The sequence below is a fragment of the Hermetia illucens genome, chromosome 4 (genome assembly GCF_905115235.1).
Source record: "Hermetia illucens chromosome 4, iHerIll2.2.curated.20191125, whole genome shotgun sequence".
Classification (NCBI taxonomy): domain Eukaryota; kingdom Metazoa; phylum Arthropoda; class Insecta; order Diptera; family Stratiomyidae; genus Hermetia; species Hermetia illucens.
Window position 1 is genome coordinate 87,394,942 of NC_051852.1, and position 21,772 is coordinate 87,416,713.

Genomic DNA, 21,772 nt, shown 5'->3' on the forward strand with positions numbered 1-21,772 from the left:
GGCTTATGGTCCGTGAACACTGTGAACGGCCTGCCTTCTAGGGAGAAACGGAAGTATTTGATGGACAGGTATGCGGCGAGCAGTTCGCGATCGTAGGTGCTGTAGTTCCGTTGAGCGGGATTCAACTGCTTCGAGAAGAAGCTCAACGGCTGCCAAACTTGGTCCACCTTTTGGTGAAGGGCAGCACCTACTGCGATGTCAGAGGCATCAACAAAAACGGCTAGGGGTGCATCTTGATGAGGAAATGCCAAAAGTGTAGCATCAGCCAGTTGCTGTCTGGATTTATTCAACGCGCAGACAGCCTCTTCAGACCACACAATCTCTCGTGTGTCTTTTGTTTTGGGGCCAGACAAGTACGCGTTCAAAACGGACTGGTGATGGGCGGCCTTGGGCAGGAAACGACGGTAAAAGTTTAGCATGCCCAAGAACCTCCTCAACTCCCTCACTGTTTTTGGACGCGGGAAGCTTGTGATTGCTTGCACCTTGTCTGGGTCGGGCTGTATTCCTTCAGAGGAAATGGAGTGGCCGAGGAATCTCACCTGTTTTTGAAGGAATTTGCACTTCTCAACGTTTAAGACTAAACCGGCCTCAAGGAGACGTTGAAAAATGCACTCGAGATGGGCTAAGTGCTCAGACTCAGTAGAAGAAGCGACCAAAACATCATCCAAATAGACGAAACAGAAATCGAGGTTTCGCAGGACTGAGTGAATGAACCTTTGAAAGGTTTGCGCCGCATTGCACAATCCGAAAGTCATTCGGGTGAACTCGAAGAGTCCAAAGGGTGTGCATATTGCCGTCTTTGGAATGTCTTCAGGAGCTACTGGGATTTGGTGGTATGCCTTGGCTAAGTCCAAGGTCGAAAAGATGCGGCAATTCGCGAGGTGATGCGCAAAGTCGTGGATGAGTGGAATCGGATATCGGTCAGGAACAGTCTGTGCGTTTAGCCTTCTGTAATCCCCACAGGGACGCCATTCGCCATTTGGCTTAGGGACCATATGTAAAGGGGAAGACCAACAGCTGTTTGAGGGCCTGCAGATACCCTGTTGAACAAGTTGTTCAAATTCTTTCCGCGCGATAGCCAGTTTCTGGGGTGGTAGAGGACGCACCTTTGAGAAAATCGGGGAACCAGTAGTATTTATGTGGTGCTGCACATTGTGCTTTACTGGTTTCGAGAGACTACACTCGGTAGTTATCTGGCTGAACTTTTGGAGGAGTGTCCGAACACGAGAGTCGGAGATGTCTTCCAAAAGAACGGAAAGGTTATTGTCAGCGTGAGATACCATTTGGCCCGACGAATTTAGTTTGGTTGTGGGGTCTATAAGGGACTTATGTTGCAAGTCCACCAGCAACCCATAGTGACACAAGAAGTCTGCGCCTAATATGGGGAAGCTGACATCCGCCAGGATGAAACGCCACGGAAACGTCCTACGCAAGCAAAGACTCACGTCCACTTGCCTGTACCCGTATGTATTGATGCGGGAGGAATTTGCTGCCGCCAGTTTGAGGGGTTGTGGATATAGTCGATGATGCTGGGGTACGGGAAGAACCGAAACCTCCGCACCCGTGTCGACGAGGTAGTTGCCCCTGCTGAGGGGGTCGAAAATAGTTAGACGACGTGGCGCTGCGCTCTGGGTGGCCGTCGCCAAGACCCCCCGCGGACCTAGTTTTTTGCGGTAGGCGCGAATTTGCAAGGTAGCGTACATCTTGTCGCTTTATCTCCGAAGTTACGATGATACCAGCAAATACCCTGGTCCGCAGGCTGTCTTGACGACCTGCTACCCGAACGCCCTTTTCGTGTGGCAGATCGTGAGCGAGCTCGCGACCTGGCATTCGAACGCTGAGCGTCCAACGTCGCCCGCATCTCGGCCACGCTGGCAGTTAAAGCCGCGATCTCGCGTCGTAAGTCGCTGACCTCATCCGACGGTGGTTGAACGGCCGCTATGGTTGGGCGAACGTACACCTCCTGTACCTGATCGGCCGTTGCTGCTAGTTCCTCCAAGGAACCGGAGACGCAGGCTAGGATCGCCTGGGTGCCCTCCGGGAGCCGACGCAGCCAGAGCGACTTGATCAGGTCGTCGCCGATCTTGCTCCCACCCAATTGCCTCATTTCACGAAGCAATTGGCTGGGAGTTCGATCACCCAACGTTAAACCCGCCAGCAAGTGGTCTAATTTTGCCGACTCGCTTGCCGACAGGCGCCTGATCAACTCGCTCTTGAGCTGAGAGTACGATGCCGACTTCACTACGTCGGACACCAGAAGTATGGACTCTTCGTCCAGGCCGACCACCGCGTAGTTGAAACGGGTCGCGTCCGATGTGATGCCGGACATTTGGAAGTGTGCTTCCAAATGCACGAACCACAGCTCGGGGTTCCGCCGCCAAAACGGAGGAACGCGTACGGCGAGGGCGGTCACTTGTGGGTCCGATGGGCCTGCCGCGTCTTTATTGTCAAACGACATTTTTCCTACCGAGAAGTACGAGATTGTGATGCAGACGCGGTGAGTTTATACTGAAACGCGGTGAAATTTACACCGACACGGCAGGCCGTACCCACAAATGCACGCACGAAACGAGAAAAACGACAACCGAAGCGGACGCTCTCCAGCGCAGACCAAAAACACCAAAGAAAACGGAGAACTCGCGATGCTAAACACCTCCACGCCGTCTCTTGCAGCGGATTTAATTTTATTATCACTTTTTACTTTTAATCTAATGAACAATTAGTGCGAATAGTGCACAACTAATGCTACAATTGAATTTGGATATAAAATGATTACAGAGATGAGATAATATGAGATAATGAGATAATAATATATATAATAATTTCAAGCCGAGCTGGGGTCCTCCTCGACGGCGGCGCTGGTTCAAATTCGTCGGGCTGTAGCTGCGGCGTTGGCGGTGCTGGGGACGTCCGTTTGCTGCTGTTGTTGATCGTTGTCGTGACAAACTACACCAAACCACTATCGACTCGTCGCCAAATTCTTTTTCCACCTAATTCACACTTGGTCTGCATGGTATGAGATCGAGTAGGGAAAACTCTGCCGTTCGTGCTCACGGTTGCTCGATGTACTACTCCTAAATTCTCAAGGAAAATGTGCTCACCAAAATGACGACGGCAATGACGCGGCCACTGACTGCGAGGAAACCGGGCGGTTGTTCTACTTATCCTTTCCGAACGCTGCAGCGCCAAATTGCTCTGAACCTGCTCGCGGGCTGGATCCTGCCCAATTCTGATTTTCCGGATTTATTATTTTTACGTCATTAATCCGCCCACACACATTGGGAACACTTTTGAAGCGCGGATAGTATTTCCTGCAAAGATTGTCGGAAGGTCGTGGCAATGATGGCTGGTCCGGTGCGTGAAAGGTGTTGTGCAGGAGGGCGCGCGTACGGGAAGTCGCGTGAAAATCTACTTCTGGTGAGGGTCCGTCGTGGGTCGCGCAGTACACTGTGTAGAGAAAGTTTTCTCGCGTTTTTTCTTGCCTCTGCTCCGACTCGGGATGTGGAGATGCGACACGTTTTCGCGATGTTTACAACGGCACTCGACACTCAACTGTAGATGCGAACGTGTGAAAATCGCTTGCCGTAAGGTCTACTGATACTTTTGATGGATTTCTCAGTGTTTGGAAGTTCTATTTCTGCCGTGTTGCTCGGACGAATTTTGTCGTTAATAGAACTTCACCAATGGCGGCGATGGCGGACAATTTGTCACTTTTCTTTTTTTTATCGGGGTCACCACTTAAGTATTACTTTTTAGTGAATTTATTTATACTTGAGTTTTGAAATTCAATATATTTAACTTCCAAAGATGAGTATTAAGTATTTATTTATTTTGAATTTAAGTCACGAGCGAACCGAAGTGTATAGCGCCGCGGTTGGAAACAGAAGAGACCGACTTATTTCCATGCGGTCCTTACTGTCCCAACCAACGGCATTTTTTTAACGCTGGTTCTCCACTCCCCTGGTGCGTTCTGAAAACGAGTGAGTGGAGAGTTTCTGAGTTCAGCGCCATCTACCCGTCCGCATCCGCAACATCCGAAATAAATTTCGAATGCTGCAGATCCTGCCGCGCCACACCATGCCTGAGGCATTGAATAAGTAGTTTGATTTAGCACTAGGTATGAAGCTAGACTGACAGAGTCGCAACAACGATTAGAATAATTTGTTAGTCAATTACTGATAATCGTACCCAATGCTCAAAAAGAAACAAAAAAACATCATTTTTTCCACCAGTAGTCGTCGTCATTTAGCCTCTTCCACCTATTTCGAATCTCGTCGTCAGTATTTTTTCCAATGATGTTCCTGTCCATGCTCAGATAGATGTTTTTATTAATACTTCACGTACTTTAACTGCATATTCATCATCAGCAAGGGCGCAACAATCGGTATCCGGTCTAGGCCTGCCTTAGTAAGGAACTCCAGATACCCCGGTTTTGCGCGGAAGTCCGCCTATTCGATATCCCTAAAAGCTGTGTGACGTCTTGACCTACGCCATCGCTTCATCTTAGGCACGGTCTGCTTCGTCTTTTTTTTCTACCGTGAATATTGCCCTTATAAACTTTACGGGCTGGATCATCCTCATCCATACGGATTGGCTGACCAGCCCACCGCAATCTGTTGGTGCAACTGAGAGTCATATTCCAACAATTTTTCCATCGCTTGCCGCAGGGAGAAAATCCGAATTGTTCCCAATTTCCCTGGAGTGAAGCCTCTTTGGTATGGGCCAATGATATGCTGAGCGTATGGGGCTATCCAGCCTAGCAAGATAGCGGAGAATATCTTATAGATGGTACTCAGCAACGTGATATCTCTATAATTGCTACACTGCTTGATATCTCCCTTTTTATGTATGGGACAGATAATGCCTCGTTGCCAGTTGTCAGGCGTTGATTTGCTGTCCCACACCTTGAGCTTCAGTTGATGAATCGCTTGGTCTAATTTGTCGTCTCTATATTTAACCAATTCGTTCTGTAATTCCATTGGTTCCTAGCGACTTATGGTTTTTAAGCCGGTGGATTGCAAGGGCTGTTTCTTCTATATTTGGTAGTGGCAGCATTTGTGCGTCGTCTTCAGTAGGCGGGGCCTCCAACTTGCCGATATTTTGGTTGTTGGACAGTCCATCAAATACTAAATCCATCCCTCTAATATGCCTATTCTGTCGAAAATCAGATTTCCCTCTTTGTCGTAACAGGATGTGCATCGAGGTGTACAAGGTTTCATCCTGTTGACTTGTTGACAAAACTTGTGCACCTGGTGCGGTTTCTCCCTGTACTTTTTCAGTTCACAGACTTTTTGGTTCTTTCAGGCCTCCTTTTTCCGTCTGTGAAGTCGCTTCTCCGCTTGACGAAGTTCGTGATAAGTCTCTGCGGGTGCAACATTACTGGGTATGCAACATTCTTCCGTTCCATTGCTAGCTTACATTCATCGCCGAACAAGCCGTTCCGATTTTTCTTGCGGCTGGGGCCAAGTATGTTTATTAGCCGTATCAATGATAACGCTCTTCAGGTGGTTGTGATAATCATTTGTTGATGCTTCATCTCCAGGATCTCTGTTGACTGCGGTTATTGCGGTATCCATTGATCCCGTATAGGTGTTGCGGAAGGCTGTATTGTGAATGGCTTCACTATTCACTTGCACCTGATTGTCAGAGGGGATTGAAGGTGTGTTGTAATTCGAGCTCGGAGCACTATGCCGAGATAGTGATCCACTACAAGTTCTGACATTCATCAAGGCTGAGAGGTGGCGGCGTTCAATCCGCACGTGGCCTATTCGGTTGAAAGTGGTCCCGTCGGGAGAGGCCTACGTATGTTTGAGGACAGCTTTCCGCGTAAACCAGGTACTTCCAAGAACCACTTCCTGCGATACTGCTAACTGAATAATCCTCAGTCCGTTATCATTGGCACCCCTATGTAAGCTATGGGAGCCAACGTATCGCCTGAATACGGGCCCCGTCTCTAATTGACTGTTGGGTGACTAAGAAACCTACTCCGAGCACATGAATATATGGTATATTGGCTCTTCTTCAGGAAACCGGTACCTGTCCAGCGTATTTTTGCAGCGCTGTTACAACAGCCTTATATTGGGACAGAGCATCGGCTAGCTGTTGAGCAGCATTCGATCTATACAGGAAGCGCGTTCCATGAGAAAATGCGCAAATCGTTATTCCGTCGTCGTTGTGGGTTCGTCGTTTTAAAGTCTATCCTGTCCGAGGCTTCGTAACATCCGTGCAGGGTTGTCAACCCTACCCAACTCCGAACCCGTGTGTTGAATACCGCTGGTTTAATGTACAAATATATCTGTCCGAATTTCACATTACCCCAAAGCTTCATTAGCATATACATATAAATACATACACATGCCTATTTCGAGTAATTGATATTGATATATAAATGATTAAAAAACTAAAACGAAATGTTTCCCTGCGTCGACTCCCAGTCATATGAACTCACTTTGTTGTAGTATTTACGAATTGATATGTTATGATGACGTCATACACGTTTTAGAATGCACGAAATTCCCATAAAATGTAAAAGTTTCATATTCTATAACTTTGTTAATAATAGTTGATGCAGATTTCGGAACGGGATGTATTTGAAGGTCTAGATTTCGTTTAAATGCACCACTATGATTTTTTCAGATTTTTCGGTTGGATAGGTTCTGAGAGCATGAGACCCAAGCATGAATTTTGCTCTTCCCTGAGCCAGTTCATTGTTATTTTCGCCTTATGTTTCGGGTTGTTGTCCTGCATAAACATTGTATCACCTGGGTCACAACCGAATAATTCAAGACTGAGCAAAAAGGAATCCTTTATGATCTCAATATATTGCTTTGCTTTCATTATCCCTTCTACTTTACGATTTACTCCTAGTTAACTCCCTTGGGAGCATGCCCAAACCCTAAGAGAATCTTCTCCGAATTTCATCGTCCCCTATATGTTCTTGGCTGTGGTGCCCACTTTTAGGTTATACCATGACCAAGACCGTCAGATCCCATACGGATAATTTGCTCTTCGTAGGGGGGACTGAGTTTTGCTTGTCGTTTCCCCTTATTGCTTGGAGCAGGTTCATCCATCTTTGCCGGATTTTTGAGATAAATCCGGTGGAAACCTGATATTTTTTACTGATTACTCGAACGGCCTTACCTTACAGAATATCTTTTCGGACTGCTTTTTTGAACCCTTTCAGCATTATTATTCCTATCAAAAAAGGTTATTGGCACTACCAGTACGTCAATAAATATAAGTTATAACTAAAATCGTGAATATTGATGTATTCTTAAAAATTATTACTATGTGCAATTTTTTATGAACAATATTGGAAGACACTGTATGTGTGTATGCGATAATAGGCAATGTTTTTTGTTAGGATGAGTATAATATTTATGTCTTCAATATGTACATATAGGGCCTACAAATAAGTTCTGTCGTTTTTTTTTTGTTAAATTTGAAGCTTTATTGTGAAAAATTGGTTATACATTCATTGTTCAAAGTATTGCCCATCGCTAGCCACAACTTTCTTCCATCTTTCAGGCAATTCATAGGTACCATCGCGCCAAAAATTGGCCGGCTTGGCCGCTATCCACTCATCGAGTCATTTTTTGAGTTCCTCGTAATTGGAGAAGTGCTGGTCAGCCAGGCCATGCTGCAGCGACCGGAACAAATAGTAATCAGAAGGAGCAATGTCTGGGGAGTACGGCGGGTGGGGTTGGACTTCCTATTTCAACGTTTCTAGATATGTTTTAACGGGCTGTGCAACATGTGGACGAGCATTGTCATGTTGCAAAATAACTTTATCATGCCTTTGCTGGTATTGCGGCCGTTTTTTCTTGAGTTCGCGGCTCAAACGCATCATTTGACGTCGGTAGAGGTTGCTCGTGACCGTTTCGTTCGGTTTTAGCAGCTCATAGTATACCACACCCAATGGATTCACTTTTCATCGCCAGTAACTATTCGATGCAGAAAACCCTTCCTTTCTTGTCGTTGGAGCAGTTGTTCGCACGTGAAAAAACGGCGTTCGACATCTCTTGGCTTTAGTTCATACGGAACCCAATATCCGACCTTTCGGATCATTCCCATTGCTTTTAAACGGTGGGAAATGGCTTGCTGAGTGACTCCAAGTGTTTTTCCAAGTTCTTCTTGCGTTTGCGATGGATCTTGGTCGAGCAATGCCTCTAATTCTTCATCTTCAAAAATTGTTGGCCGTCCGGCGCGCTCTTCGTCTTCCAAGTCAAAATCGCCACTTTTAAACCATCCAAACCACCTCTGACATGTTCGCTCAGATAGAGCATGGTCACCATAAACTTCCACCAAAATGCGATGACTTTCGGTTGCTTTTTTCTTCATGAAGTAGAACTCCCCGCAAAAACACACTATTTGGTACAAAATTGGCCATTTTCGTTGATGAGAAAAGTATTGTTGTTTACACTTCAATTAAATAATTTACACTGACGTTTGTGCCTATTGGCAGTAGCTTTCCGATGAATGTTTGGAAATGTGGTTCAATGGAATAAAAAACAAGCTACGCCATCTATTGTTAAAACCGACAGAACTTATTTGTAGACCCTATATATATATATCTAAAAGTTTGGAAAAACGTGTATACAAAGTTCGTTACCTAAGATGAACACAAAACCTTTATACCCGAAGCGTGTCTTCATATCAGTTAATGACTTGAAATAAAAAAAAATACCGCTAAGTTCGATTTGAAACTTAGAGGAATGATTCTTGAGGCTGTATTCTGTCAAATTCATCAACGAAGCAACAACCGGCATCCGGTCTAGGCCTGCCTTAATGAGGAACTCCAGACATCCCGGTTTTGCGCCGAGGTCCACCAATTCGATATCCCTGGCGTCCTGACCTACGCCATCGCTCCATCTTAGGCAGGGTCTGCCTCGTCTTCTTTTTCTACCATAGATATTGCCCTTATAGACTTTCCGGGTGGGATCATCCTCATCCATACGGATTAAGTGACCTACCCACCGTAACCAATTGTATGGTATCGCTCATAGGTTTCGTCGTTATGTAGGCTACGGAATAGTCCATCCTCATGTAGGCGGCCAATAATTCTCCGAAGGATTCTTCTCTCCAACGCAGCCAAGAGTTCGCAATTCTTCTTGCTAAGAACACAAGTTTCCGAGGAATATATGAGGACTGGCAAGATCATTGTCTTTGACCCTATGGTGAGACATTTCGAGCGGAACAGTTTTTGTAAGCTGAAATAGGCTCTGTTGGCTGACAACAACCATATGCGGATTTCCTCATCGTAGCTGTGATCGGTTATGATTTTCGACCCTAGATAGGAGAAATTATCAAGCTTTGTACTGATGAAGGGGGTAAGTTGCTCCTGAAATATATATATATACACTATAAAATAAAATTGTAGTTTTAGAGTAAGCTACTGGTCTATCATTTTTAGACTTAACTACAAATAGAAGACAATATCTAACCTCTTAAAGAGGAGTGGTGGGAGAGCGCTTCCTTGATGAACAACAACAGAGGTACAAAGCGGTTTTGATACACCCGCCACACTTCGAACTGTACCTTTCGGATCGTGGTAGAGCAATTGAATCCAGCGCCCGAGTTCTTCTGGCACTAAGTATTCTTGTAGAACATACCAGATGAGTTCGTGTGGCACGCTGTCAAACGCTTTCTTCAGATCCAGAAATACAATGTAAAGAGGGCGATGCTTCTCGCAGTTTTTCTCCATGAATAACCGCACAGCGTGTATTGCGTCAATATTTCCCCAGCTCTTGACAAATCCGGCTTGATTCACGGTTATTCGAACGATTTCAGGAATACGGTTGTCAAGAATGTGTTAAAAAATCTTAATGGTATGGGAAAGTAGCCGGAGCGGACGGTAATTTGACCATTCTGCTGGACTACCTTTCTTTTTCCATATTGAAACTGTGGTACACCACATTCTTCAAAGAGTTCTCTAAAGAAGACCCTACAAGATGAATGTAATAGTATACCTCAAAGTATTACCCAGAAACTTTGTCATATTTGCCAACGCGGATGCAAGCAGTCCTGGAAGCCAACGGAAATCAAACCTAGTATTTATATTTAACCAATAGACAAATATCTCAGAATTACAATAGTCGTACGATCACTTTTCTTGCTTAGAATTATTATTATTTTTATTACTTTTTGCAAAAACTGTAAGGAAATGTAAATGAATATAAAGTTTTGAATTATCTATTTGTTATATTTCTCTTTTTGAACTGTTTATTCTGAGTTAATTCAAATAAATGCAGTTCATAACGATTTAAAACGTCGCACGATGAATTATGTCACCTAGTGTATATGTATATGAGTTGCAAAATAGCCCTCATGATATGTACATAGATAGATGATTTGGTGGGTTGTTTGTAATTTATAAACAAAGCGAGTTGGTTGCAAACCGAAAAGGCGAATTGCGATGCTTTACTTTCGGACATGAGAATACCTTGTGAAAATACGAAAATAGTCACTTTTTCAAATACGAATATATTCGTATTCGTATCCATAGAAAATCATCGTACGAATTTATTTGTGTTCGTATTTACGAATAAAATATGCCCAACACTGCTATCTACCATTACAATTTGTACCACCATCAACGGGACACGCTATATAGGTCATTACTTATGCTATCCCCAATTCAATATTTTTTTATTTAAAAGTATGATTTTCGGTGAGGTGCATTGTATATATACATTTTGATGAACAATAGGTTTCAAAAAAGGTTGATCTGGCTTGAAAAAAAAAAATAGATTCAGGTTTTAAGAAAAACGTAAATAAGAGTTACATCAAGTACTTCACTGGATTTATGGACATTAGGCCTTCTACCTGCTGAGGGAGAATTTATATTGTTTTGCAAGAATTGAAAGATAATAAAGTAATTAAAAGCTGGCAACTACAAATAAAACTTTTATGCTGGTATGAAAATCCCTTTTATGCTCCAAATTATTCCAGGAAGGGTTAATCGACGAGGAATGTTACAGAAGCGAGCGACTATAAAAGGGACCGCCTCCCTCCAACTAAAGCTTATAGGTGAAGTGTGAGGTGCATCATCAAGATGAAATGGTTTTCTGGGCGTAGTTTCAGTACTATCTTTTTATTCCTTACTGCCGTGATCCCGATGATAGCTATAGCCTGTGACCAGTCTTACTGTTCAACAATTGTGAACCGGTGTTTAGCGGAAAGCAAATGCAAATGCGATATTAAAAACTGTACCTGTTATAAGGACTGCTTCAAGTGCTTAGGTCAATCTTTCACCAAGTGTTGCGATTGCGTCAACTTATGTCCTAAGGAAACAGCTAATCCTAGCAGTCCATCGTATACTGCCAAATTTAAAGGGGTAGCCCCAACTTTTGATGCTCTAACAGATGAACCGTTTGATGAAAAATGGAAAGTGGTTCAGGCCTTCGTCAATCTGTATTCCTCGATGAATATTCAAACGAATGAAGTTGTGTCGATAACCAAAGCGTGTAGAGTGGTATTCGTCAACGAGTGTTTATCGTTGAACAAATGTAAAGTGGCTTGCAAAAGTATTGGGTCCGGCAGTTTTCGGTGGTTCCACGATGGATGTTGTGAATGCATTAGTCCCATGTGCCCCGCGAATTATTTCGGCCTGGATACAAATCAGTGTGAAAATTGCCCATTTAAACGTTACTATAATGAACTCTAAGAACCGTCCAAAATTGTTCTGCAAATTTTTGTATATATGAAGAATTATACCAATAAAGTTGTAGCTGATCAAAAAAATTGCTTGATTCACTCAAATTTCCTTAATGACCCCGCAGAAATCGACACTTTTAGTTGTTTCTGTTTGTTTGGATTTTCAGAATTCGAAATGGCTTGTAAGGTTTTAGGGAAGCAGACCATGTCTGAAGATTTGGAGCTTTGATTTTTTTATAAAGCAGAACAGAAAAATAAGGAGATATACATATGCCTTATATTCTTCCATTATAACAAGGAAGGATATTAGCTTTGTTTGGAAAACAGGTTTTCTAGATTAGAAAGTTACAGTTTTCTGTAGTAGATTTCGAAGAGCCAGGCTGAGATGCCATTATGTGTTTCATTCGAAAATATATAGCAGTCATTCATATTGCTAGTGTCAGCTTTTGCTTTTTCAAGTTCGACGGTTCCAATTTTTAAGCCTGTGTTCCTCCTAACATGGCGAAAATAAAAAGCTATATAAGAAAAATAATTCAGTTTCTTTTCGATCGATAATGTAGAACCAATTCACCGCAGCTTCCATGTGTGCTCTACTTCTCATCGCTCGTCGGCTGGAACGCTTGAATTATCTTAAAATTTATTTTGCAAAAGTCCCAAGCCTAAACGCTTCTCCTATCCCAATATTCTCTTCCGTAACAATTGTCGATTTCAAAGCATTGCGATAGTTTTCGTTATACGGACAACAATTTGGCCCATAGTTTGGATCAACGCTGTCTCATTTGGTCGCAAAAACATTACTTAATAATTCGTATGGAGACTTTTAGCATATCATATACATTCTTCCCTGGCAGTGTAATATGGATTCGACCAAACGTTGGACATATTCGGCTGGAATTTTTTTCCATTATCCGAGACGTTTCATCAAGTATTTTTTGCTCGAAATCGGACATTCACCAAGCGTAGTTTTGAGTAGCTTCGCATAATTGAACACTACCACAGAGGTACAATACCTTTTAGCTTCCAAATTTTCCTCCAGATCTGAAGTACTAATATAAAACATTTCTACAGTTCTTAAAAATCAACAGGCACAATCTTTAATTTATAGAAATGTCACTTTAAAATAACCATTAGTGTTCCAATCATTATTTAATTGGCGGACGCTAAGCGATCTCCGTTTTTTTATAGGAGTTTCTCCACTTTACCTGCTATTTCTACCAACATGGCAAGATTACTCTAAATTCCACCCGGTGGCAGCACAATTCAGAATTTCAAATTAACACTTTTATTAAGATTCTACCATAGGAGCCGAGAGCTAAAGATTGAGCGAAAGTCGAATAAAGTTCAATATAGTTCACTCGGTACATTTCCATACAGTGGGAGAAACTTTAAAACCATTTAAAGAGTGTGTGACCATGTGAAATTGTGTTGCTAATTCCCCGATCGTCTTAAACATTTCAAGCAGAGACTCAGTAGTTTTTAACTGCAGAAACATATAGATGGTAAATAAACTACGCCAGACTGTTACCGGACAGGACTCTTCGAATTATAACACAGGTTGCAAAGTTGATCGCTTTGTGCACCCGCATATCGTCCACAAAGGGGTCGTAGTTCCACGTTTTTCCTTGTTGTTTTTTAACAGTCATTTGTTGTAGTATTCGATGTAAATGCCTGATAACAAATTAAGTGGATGTTTCTTTTAGCATGTCTAGTTCCAAGGAGACAATTTATTGTCTGCCATGTCAGGATTATTTCTCATAGAAAAATGGACAAAGAGAATGGATTTGATTTTAGTGTAACTTTTCCAAATCAAGCACCCCGCTCCTTCCCTCGTGACGTGAGATAGTGAAGTAAATCCACCACTCCACTCCACTTTATCACACTGAAAATATAGTCATAGAAGGGAGGAAAAGAAAAAAAGGGAATGACGAATTTACTGATCGCCTTTTTTCCTGAACAACACAGCCAGGGTAAGATCCAGAAGCTGTTCAAATTCCCCGAGCAAATCGATGGAGAGATGGTAATTCATAACGTAGATATGTTCACATATGTACACTCTTTATGGATGTCCAAGAAGCGCTTGCGTCTCCTTTCTCAATTTGTCGACTGTCCTGTTAAGCCCAAACAGCCAGAACATTAAAGTCCTCCTGGACAAGCCTCTGTTATTCGCTCTAAAATGTTTGTGGGGGCAAATAACCGTGGCACCCGCAACATAGATTAGGCTATGAGCCTGTGTGGCAGTAAGCTCGCCAAACGTATTGGCTGTTGCCGAAGTAAACTTGAGATCTTTGACCTAGCGTCTGGGAGATTCTCAGCATATTCTGCGGTTAAAGCCTCATTATGAATAGGGCTGGCACTCCCAGTTACTTAACTTCTCCCGGGTTCATCGAGTGCCTTGCAGGTAGAGTATTCGAGTTGCTCCTTTTGTTAGTCTGGTTTATTGAAAAATCTAGAAGTGAATCTTCGTGGAAAATTTGTAGCTAATTGGTAGCGCAATTCGATTGTTATTTACTAACGCCGAGATTCATCGATTCGATATCCCTAAAAGCTACCCGGTGCCCTAGACTACTTAATCACTCTATCTGGAACAGGATCTTCCATGTCCCCTTTTCTACCATAGATATTGCCATAGATCATCCTCATCCATACGGATTAAATGACCCATCCACCGCAATCTATTGCCGGATTTTAATCTACAACCAGACGGTCGTGGTATCGCTCATAAATTTCACCGTTATATAGGCTACGGAATTTTCCATCCTCAAATTCTTCGGAAGTTTTTCTCTAGAGCGCCCCCAAAAGCACAGTATATCTAATAGGCAGTACCCACACTAAAATACCCTGGCTTGCCAAAGTGTTGCAGAAGCTTATCTATACACATCAGAAACGCTAAACAAGGACAAGGCATAATCTTTGTCAAATCGTATTAGTAAGAGAGAGATCCGTGAGCTTTTGCTATTCTGGTGCTACTGCCGCACTCACCCATATAGCAAAATATAGTTTCACGTATTCAATTATACATAGGCAAAAACTTGCCGATCTTACCAATTCATTGGCAAGTCCGGGTGGTATATCAAACACAGCTGACCGGATTTTCATTATATCTTGCTCATACTCCAGGGCAAAACAATTTGAAATCGTGCATATCCGTTCTAATTTCATTTTTTGGGGGGCAAGGGGAAGTGTGGTGGCTGTCTAGTATCTATCTGTGCCCAAGAGTTCGCAATTTTTCTTGCTAAAAACCTTGGTCTCCGAGGAATACATAAGGACTGGCAAGATTTTGTACAGTAAGAGCTTTGACCCTATGGTGAGACGTTTCGAGCGGAACAGTACGCTTTATTACTTAACTTCATCCGAATTGAGTCAGTAGTATAAATATGTATGTTCTAATCCACTTTCATATAAAAATCTTGCGGTTTTGAGACGGCATGTATGTTCGAATCCAGTTTCATATGAAAATGTTGTGGTTAGGGGCGGCCGGTTTGGCGCGTGCCGGGGGCGACTTTTAGGGAAGCGTAGTTCGTAGGTCGTCGTCCGCGGGGGTTCGGGGAGCCTCGTTCCGGGCCGGGGCGGGGCGGGGCGGCGTGCGTTTTTGTTGTTGTTGGATGTCATGTGCGTATTGCTTGGGTGATGGGGAATTGCTTATCAGGTTGGCATATTTGGGAGCGTGTGAATATTAGACCGCAGGTGAATATGTAGTAAGTTTGAAAATGATGGTTTTTCTAGATTTTAAATGTACTTGGCTGATTTTGTTGTTGTTGTTGTTGTTGCTGAGGTTGCTGATAAGAGGCGATCGTTTGGGTGCCATGTGCTAATTGTTGTTTGGGTGACGGGAAATCGCTTATCAAGTTGATGTATATTAGGGACTGTGTGAATATTAAACCGCAGGTCACAGTTCAGTTCAAGACGGTCACTGGAGCTAGTCGGTCACGACGAAACTTCAGTCCTCTAGAACAGTGTTAAAGGAAATCCCGCACTAAAAGCGCGCTAGAAGTTCCACGATTGGCGACGGTAAGAAATTAATTTATCTCCTTATATCTTTTCAGATCTGAACTTTTAGCTGAAGTGCTAAAAGTTTTACAGGATGAGTGAGCTACCCACCGGCTCCAAACGCCGGAAAACCAGCGGAGGCGCCACCGATGACGCCCCAAACAACGAAGTCCCGAAGGGTGACATGGAGTTGGAGTCCTCCGTGCCATCCGAAGACGATTCAGAATACGCGACGGACTCCGATAGCAGTACCTCGTCACGCGCCAGCGCCCCGGCCGTCGAAATCCAGGATTTCGTACGGGTGAAAAAAGAGAAGCGCGCCCTAGCTACCAAGCTACGCGCCAAAGAAATGGAGGTGGAATCACTCCACGCGATCATCCGCGACCTGCAGCAGCAGGTTAACGCGCTGAAATTAGCGATTCCCGGCAACCGGACCGCAGCGTCAACCACGGCACCAAGGACAACGGCCATTCCGAGGCCTAGCATCCCGGCACCTCAAGCAACCCACCCGAGGCCATCGAGCAACAACACCGCCACATCAGGAAGCCAAACCAGGCAGCCGACATCAACTAGTCGCAACACCACCTCAACCAGCAGAGTAAGTAAAATCCCCCCCCCTAGTGGTAGTAGGCCCCCCGAGCGACTTCTCTTCCACAAAGAGAACGCTCCAGAAATCCTTGCCTCACGAGTTCCTCATAAAAAAATCTGGTCCCGAGTCACATCAAATCCTCGTTAAAACGAAAGAGGAATTTGACAGTACCAAGAAACTTCTGGTCGACAGCAAGACCAAGTTTTATACCTACACTCTCCCTAGCGAAAAAACAACCAGCCTCATCATCAGAGGCCTGGATCGCACCTTTTCCCCCCAAGAAATCATGGACGACCTGCGCGACCAAGGCGTCCATAACATCATGTCGGTGAAACCTTACCAGACAACACGTGCCAAAACTGAAAACCGCACACTCGATCTGTGGCTCATTACCTTCGACGCCACCTTCGTCGAAGAGCAGCTAAAAAAGGTCAGAGCCATCCAACGAACCATTGTCCGCTTCGAAGAAATTCGAAACAGGCAATTACTGCAGTGCAAGAACTGCCAGAGGATTGGCCATGCCGCGCCAAACTGTAAACTCGACTACCGTTGCGTGAAATGCGACCAAGTCCATCCACCAGCGGCCTGTCCCAAAACGGCTGAAGAAAAGCCGAAATGCGTTAACTGCGGCTCAAACGAGCACCCGGCAAACTACAGAAATTGCCCCACCTTTACGCTGGTCACGTCTAGGCGCAACGCACAGAGGCGTACCCGCACTCCCCAACCACCACCCAGACAGACACCTCGTCCAATAAATACTCCCTCCTTCGTGCGTCCATCTGTGTCGTATGCAGACGCCGCACGCGCCCAGTCGACCTCCTCGACACACACCAGATCCTCTAACGCTATACCTGCCAATGTGAACATGAAGCAGTTATTTGACATGTTTACAATGATGGTCAGCTCTCTAGCCTCCAACAATGGACGTTAGATTCATAGAGCTGAACATCAACTCAATCGTCGGCAGAGCACGCCGACACGAATTTGAGCTATTTCTCAAAGAGCACAAACCACAGGTTGTACTACTCTGCGAAACTAAGCTCAATTACCGCCACAAACCATCTTTCCCCAACTTCAATCTGTTCAGAACAGATCGCTTCCAGCAGCTCCAGCCCGGCAACTCGATCGCAGGCGGAACCGCTATACTCATCTCGAATAAATTTCGAGCCACGCAGCACTTCCCCCCGGTGGACTACTTCAAATCAATTGAAGTCACCCTGATCTCGATAAGTACCGAATCTACCACGGTATATATCGCAGCAATCTACTGTCCACACCAATTCCTTGATTCAGCAGATCTATCCAATCTGCTATCTTATTGCTCCAGCCAACCACGCGAAGTCGCCAAAGCCTGGGCGCTTGTCATAGGCGGAGACTTCAACGCAAAACACCCGTCATGGCTAGACCAAAACCCTAATTTCAATGGTCACGAACTCCACAGGTGGCTCACTACGCCATCATCCTCTCGTAATATCTCTCATCTTAGTCCCGCACTACCAACCTTCTTCCGTTCCAATTATCAATCCTACCATGACCACTTCCTTACTACATCCAATATCACCATCGTCCCAAATCCAAACACCTTTCCTTTCCTAGAGACCGCCTCTGGACTCAGTGACCATGACGCAATCATCCTTGACTGCAAACTGCCAGGAAGGGTCAAAAAACCCCCTCCTCGCTCAGTGCCTGACTTCAGTAGAGCGAACTGAAGCCATATTAACCAACACATTTGGAGAGAACTCAGCAACATTGAGCTCCCAACCTCCCACCAAATCTCTAACTCCGCAATCGACCAAGCTGTCGATCATCTCACCCAGCTCATGCAAAACTCATGCGATGAGCTTATTCCGCAACGCTCCCTGGGTTATAGAAACCTAATTTCTCTTCCCAATGATATACTGGCAGATATCAAATATAAGAGAACTCTTCGGCGCAGACTCTTCAGAAACAGATTCTCGCCAAACTTTGACACCATGAAGGCCGAGTTATACAACCTCGACCTATCAATTCGAAACAGAATTCGCTCTCTGTACCTCGAAAACGTCAATTCTCGCCTTGCGAACACTATCCTAAATTCGGAAACTTTCCACGAATTAAGGAAATCCTGCCCTGGGCTCGGAAAGTCTTCCGCCCCAGCCCAAATTCTACCCCAAAACATCTCCCCCCCTGAAAAAGCCGAGGTCCTGGCTAAACACTTCCACGAGGCGCATCAAATCACCTCTGGTGTACAAAATACCCAAACCGAGTCTGAAGTCGCGGACACTATCGCCCGGCTCAACTCCTCACCCACCTTCGTACAGTCTCGGCACTTCGCCAATATCTTCACTAACCCTCTATGCAATCCAAGCAAGCACGACCTCATTCCAAACTTAACGTTTGCGAAGCCGCATATGATCAGAGGCATCATAGAGAAGAGCAAAAATAAACGCTCAACCGGCTTCGACCGTATCCCGGCAATTCTCTTGAAGAAATGCTCAAAGTCCATCAGCCCTTTCCTTGCCAACATTATTAACCACTGCATCCTGAATGCACACTTCCCAACGAGCTGGAAATGCGCCCGCATAGTCCCCATCTTAAAGAAGCAGGAGAATCCGCTACAACCGAATAGCTACCGGCCAATTTCGGTCCTTCCGGCCCTAGCAAAAGTCTTTGAACGGACCATCAAATCGTTCATCGACATACAAATTGACACTTCTGATGCGATACCTGACTTTCAGTTCGCTAATCGTACTGCTCATTCAACTGAGCACTCCCTCCTTATCCTGAAAACGGATATCCTTACGGGACTTAATAACAAGACTCCCACAATTGCTTGCCTTCTCGACCTAAAGAAGGCTTTCGACTCAGTCTGGCAGCACGGACTAGTCCATAAGCTTCACCACTCTCTCTCTTTTCACCCTCATCTTTGCAAGCTCATACTGAGGTTCTTAGAAAATCGCTCGGCTAAAGTAGCAATACCTGAAGCCACATCTTCGGCATTCTCATGCCCGGCAGGCATCCCACAAGGGTCGGTCCTATCAGCCACCCTTTTTTCGCTCTTCACTGCGGATCTCCCAAAACCACCAGCACACCCACAACCAATCCGTATCCTACAGTATGCAGACGACCTTATCATTTATTCCTCAACCAAAAACATCCCCCTGGGAGAATCACGCCTCAACTCATACTGAGACGAGTTGTTCCACTATTTTAATAGATGGAAACTCATGCTGAATCCCCAAAAGTGTCAGGCAATTGTATTTCGAGGCCACCTCCGACTAACCAAACCCATCCTCCATAGGCTTAAAAACCTATCACTCCGGGTTAACGGCTCCACTATTCCAAACACTGATAACGTGACATACCTTGGTGTTGTCATAAACTCAAGGCTGTCAAACGTTCCCCACATCTCAAAGGTCCTGGCCAAAGTAAATTCGGCGTTCTACGCTCTGCGCCCAATTTTATTGTACAGGAGCCCAACCCCAACCAAAATAAAACTTATGTGCTACAAACAGCTCATAAGGTCTATCATTTCTTACGGCTTCATTTTCTGGTGTGACTCTTCCCCAGCGCAGATGGAGCGACTGCGCCTCAAGGAAAGACGATTTCTCCGGCATGCCAGCCAAATCTACCGTAATGATGATCGATCTAAATACATTTCGAATTCCACTCTATATAACGAGTGCGAAATTCCCCGCATTGACGCTTTTCTCGTCAAACATGCGATCAATTTCCTCCGCAAGTGCAGAGATCACACTAACCCCTTAGTCAAATCTTCGATGGACATCATTTGCCCCGAGGAAAATTTCTTAACCCACAGTAAGTTCCCTCAACTCATCCTTGAACTTCTGGAGCGCGGCGACGTGTTCGACGAAGAAGGAAGAGTCACCCTGTACACAGGCCCCTATTCCCCTTCACAATACGTGAAGCCCTAACCAACCATGAACCTCAGATAACAATCCCCTCCCCCTCCCCCTTTTCTCACCTTCACCTTCTTTCTATCACCTTTTCTTACTATCTCCCCTTTACCTTTCTCTACTTTCTCTCCCCTCTCCCTGTCCCCATCTTCTACTACCACAGTTAGGAGGTTTTCTTTCCAGGTTTTCCTCCAGTTTCTTTCAGAGTCGACTAAACATCATCAAGCAACATAATTTCAGCATATCAACATTTAGTATAGACCTTAGATTAAGTAGCTAACTGTTAAGGTTCACATGTTTAGGTTTAAGAATGCGTTGTACAAGATTTTGATTTTTAATAAAAAAATGTGTTTCTCAAAAAATGTGTTTCTCTTAAACCGCAGGTGAATATATTGTAAGTTTGAAAGTGATGTTTGTCAGTTGTGAAGGAAGATTAGAAGTGTTAGGCGATAAGCCATGTTTTGGATTGAGCGGTTATCGCATAGAGATAAATATTGTATATGTGAACAAGTATGGAAGAGTTTTAAAATTATCAACGTGAAGATTGATTCGGGTTATCTGGAGGTTTATATGACACCTGAGGATGGTTCAAGGGGGCTTGTACTAAGCTTAAGGAATGGAGAGGATTGCAAACCTGGAAATTTCGATACGACATTTACATTTCAAATCTGGCAGCATGTTAAGATTGAAGTATTTGGTGAGTGGGATGGTGATGAAGGGAATAGTGTATTTTTATTGCAACTTTGGTGTTGTTGTTTCAGGTAATGGTGAAATTACTATAATGGGAAAAGTGTTGCCAGGTTTGACTAGATGTAAGACGAAAGGCCGATATCTGAAGGGTTGTCCGTTCAACGACATAGATGGTGGTGATGATGTTGAATGGGTGCAAAAATATGGAATAAATGAATTTGAAAAAGGGGAAGAGGAAAGAATTAAAGAGGTTCTTCGCCGAAATGGAAGTCCTCATGATTATTATGGAGATGATATCATACGAATTCAGCGGGAGTTTGATCGATTGATTCGAAGAAAACAAAATAAAAAATCTTTATCGAGTAAAATTATTGCAAAAGAGGAGGGGGAGACTGGAAGATCTAAGAAAACGTTTCGCATAAGGAGTGGTTATCTGGAGGCTGTTGATGAGGGAAATCTTGAAGTTGATTTAGCTGAAAGAGAATTTTAAATAGTCAATGATAAATTTTAAAATGTGTGTATATCCAACCTGTAAAATTTTGCGTTTGTTTTCGTTGTGGGATAAATATGCAGAATAAATAAAAAAAGATGATTGTTTTTTTGTAAATATTTGTTTATTGTTGTTCATTCTTTTTCTTTATTATATAAGTTTGAAAGGCTTTCACTTGAGAATATTTATAGATGACATGACAATGTGGTTTTGAACAAAACCATCGAGACTCCAAAATGATTTCCTCAAATGTGTGTCCTCGTGTTGCGTCATCCCACTTTGGGGGATTTTTTAATGAGAACTTGAAGGCCTCTAACTGCAACCGATTCTTTAGGAAGTACACATCGGCATGATGAAACTTTTTGCTGCCGATCCATGCAGCTAAAGCGTGATGCTGCAATTTTGGCACCTGGTACTCCCTTTGTTCTTGCTGCTGCTGCTGCTGTTGCTCCTGATTTCCTAACA

General features: G+C 44.1%; 1 protein-coding gene across 1 annotated transcript; it reads left to right on the plus strand.

Annotated features, from left to right (window-relative positions):
- Positions 1 to 20,583: 20,583 nt before the first annotated feature.
- On the plus strand, positions 20,584 to 21,222 carry LOC119653990. Its single transcript, XM_038059151.1, has 3 exons — positions 20,584 to 20,824; positions 20,889 to 21,132; positions 21,198 to 21,222. Exons 1-3 carry the CDS (start codon positions 20,584 to 20,586, stop codon positions 21,220 to 21,222), a joined length of 510 nt encoding a protein of 169 aa, XP_037915079.1.
- Positions 21,223 to 21,772: the final 550 nt, after the last annotated feature.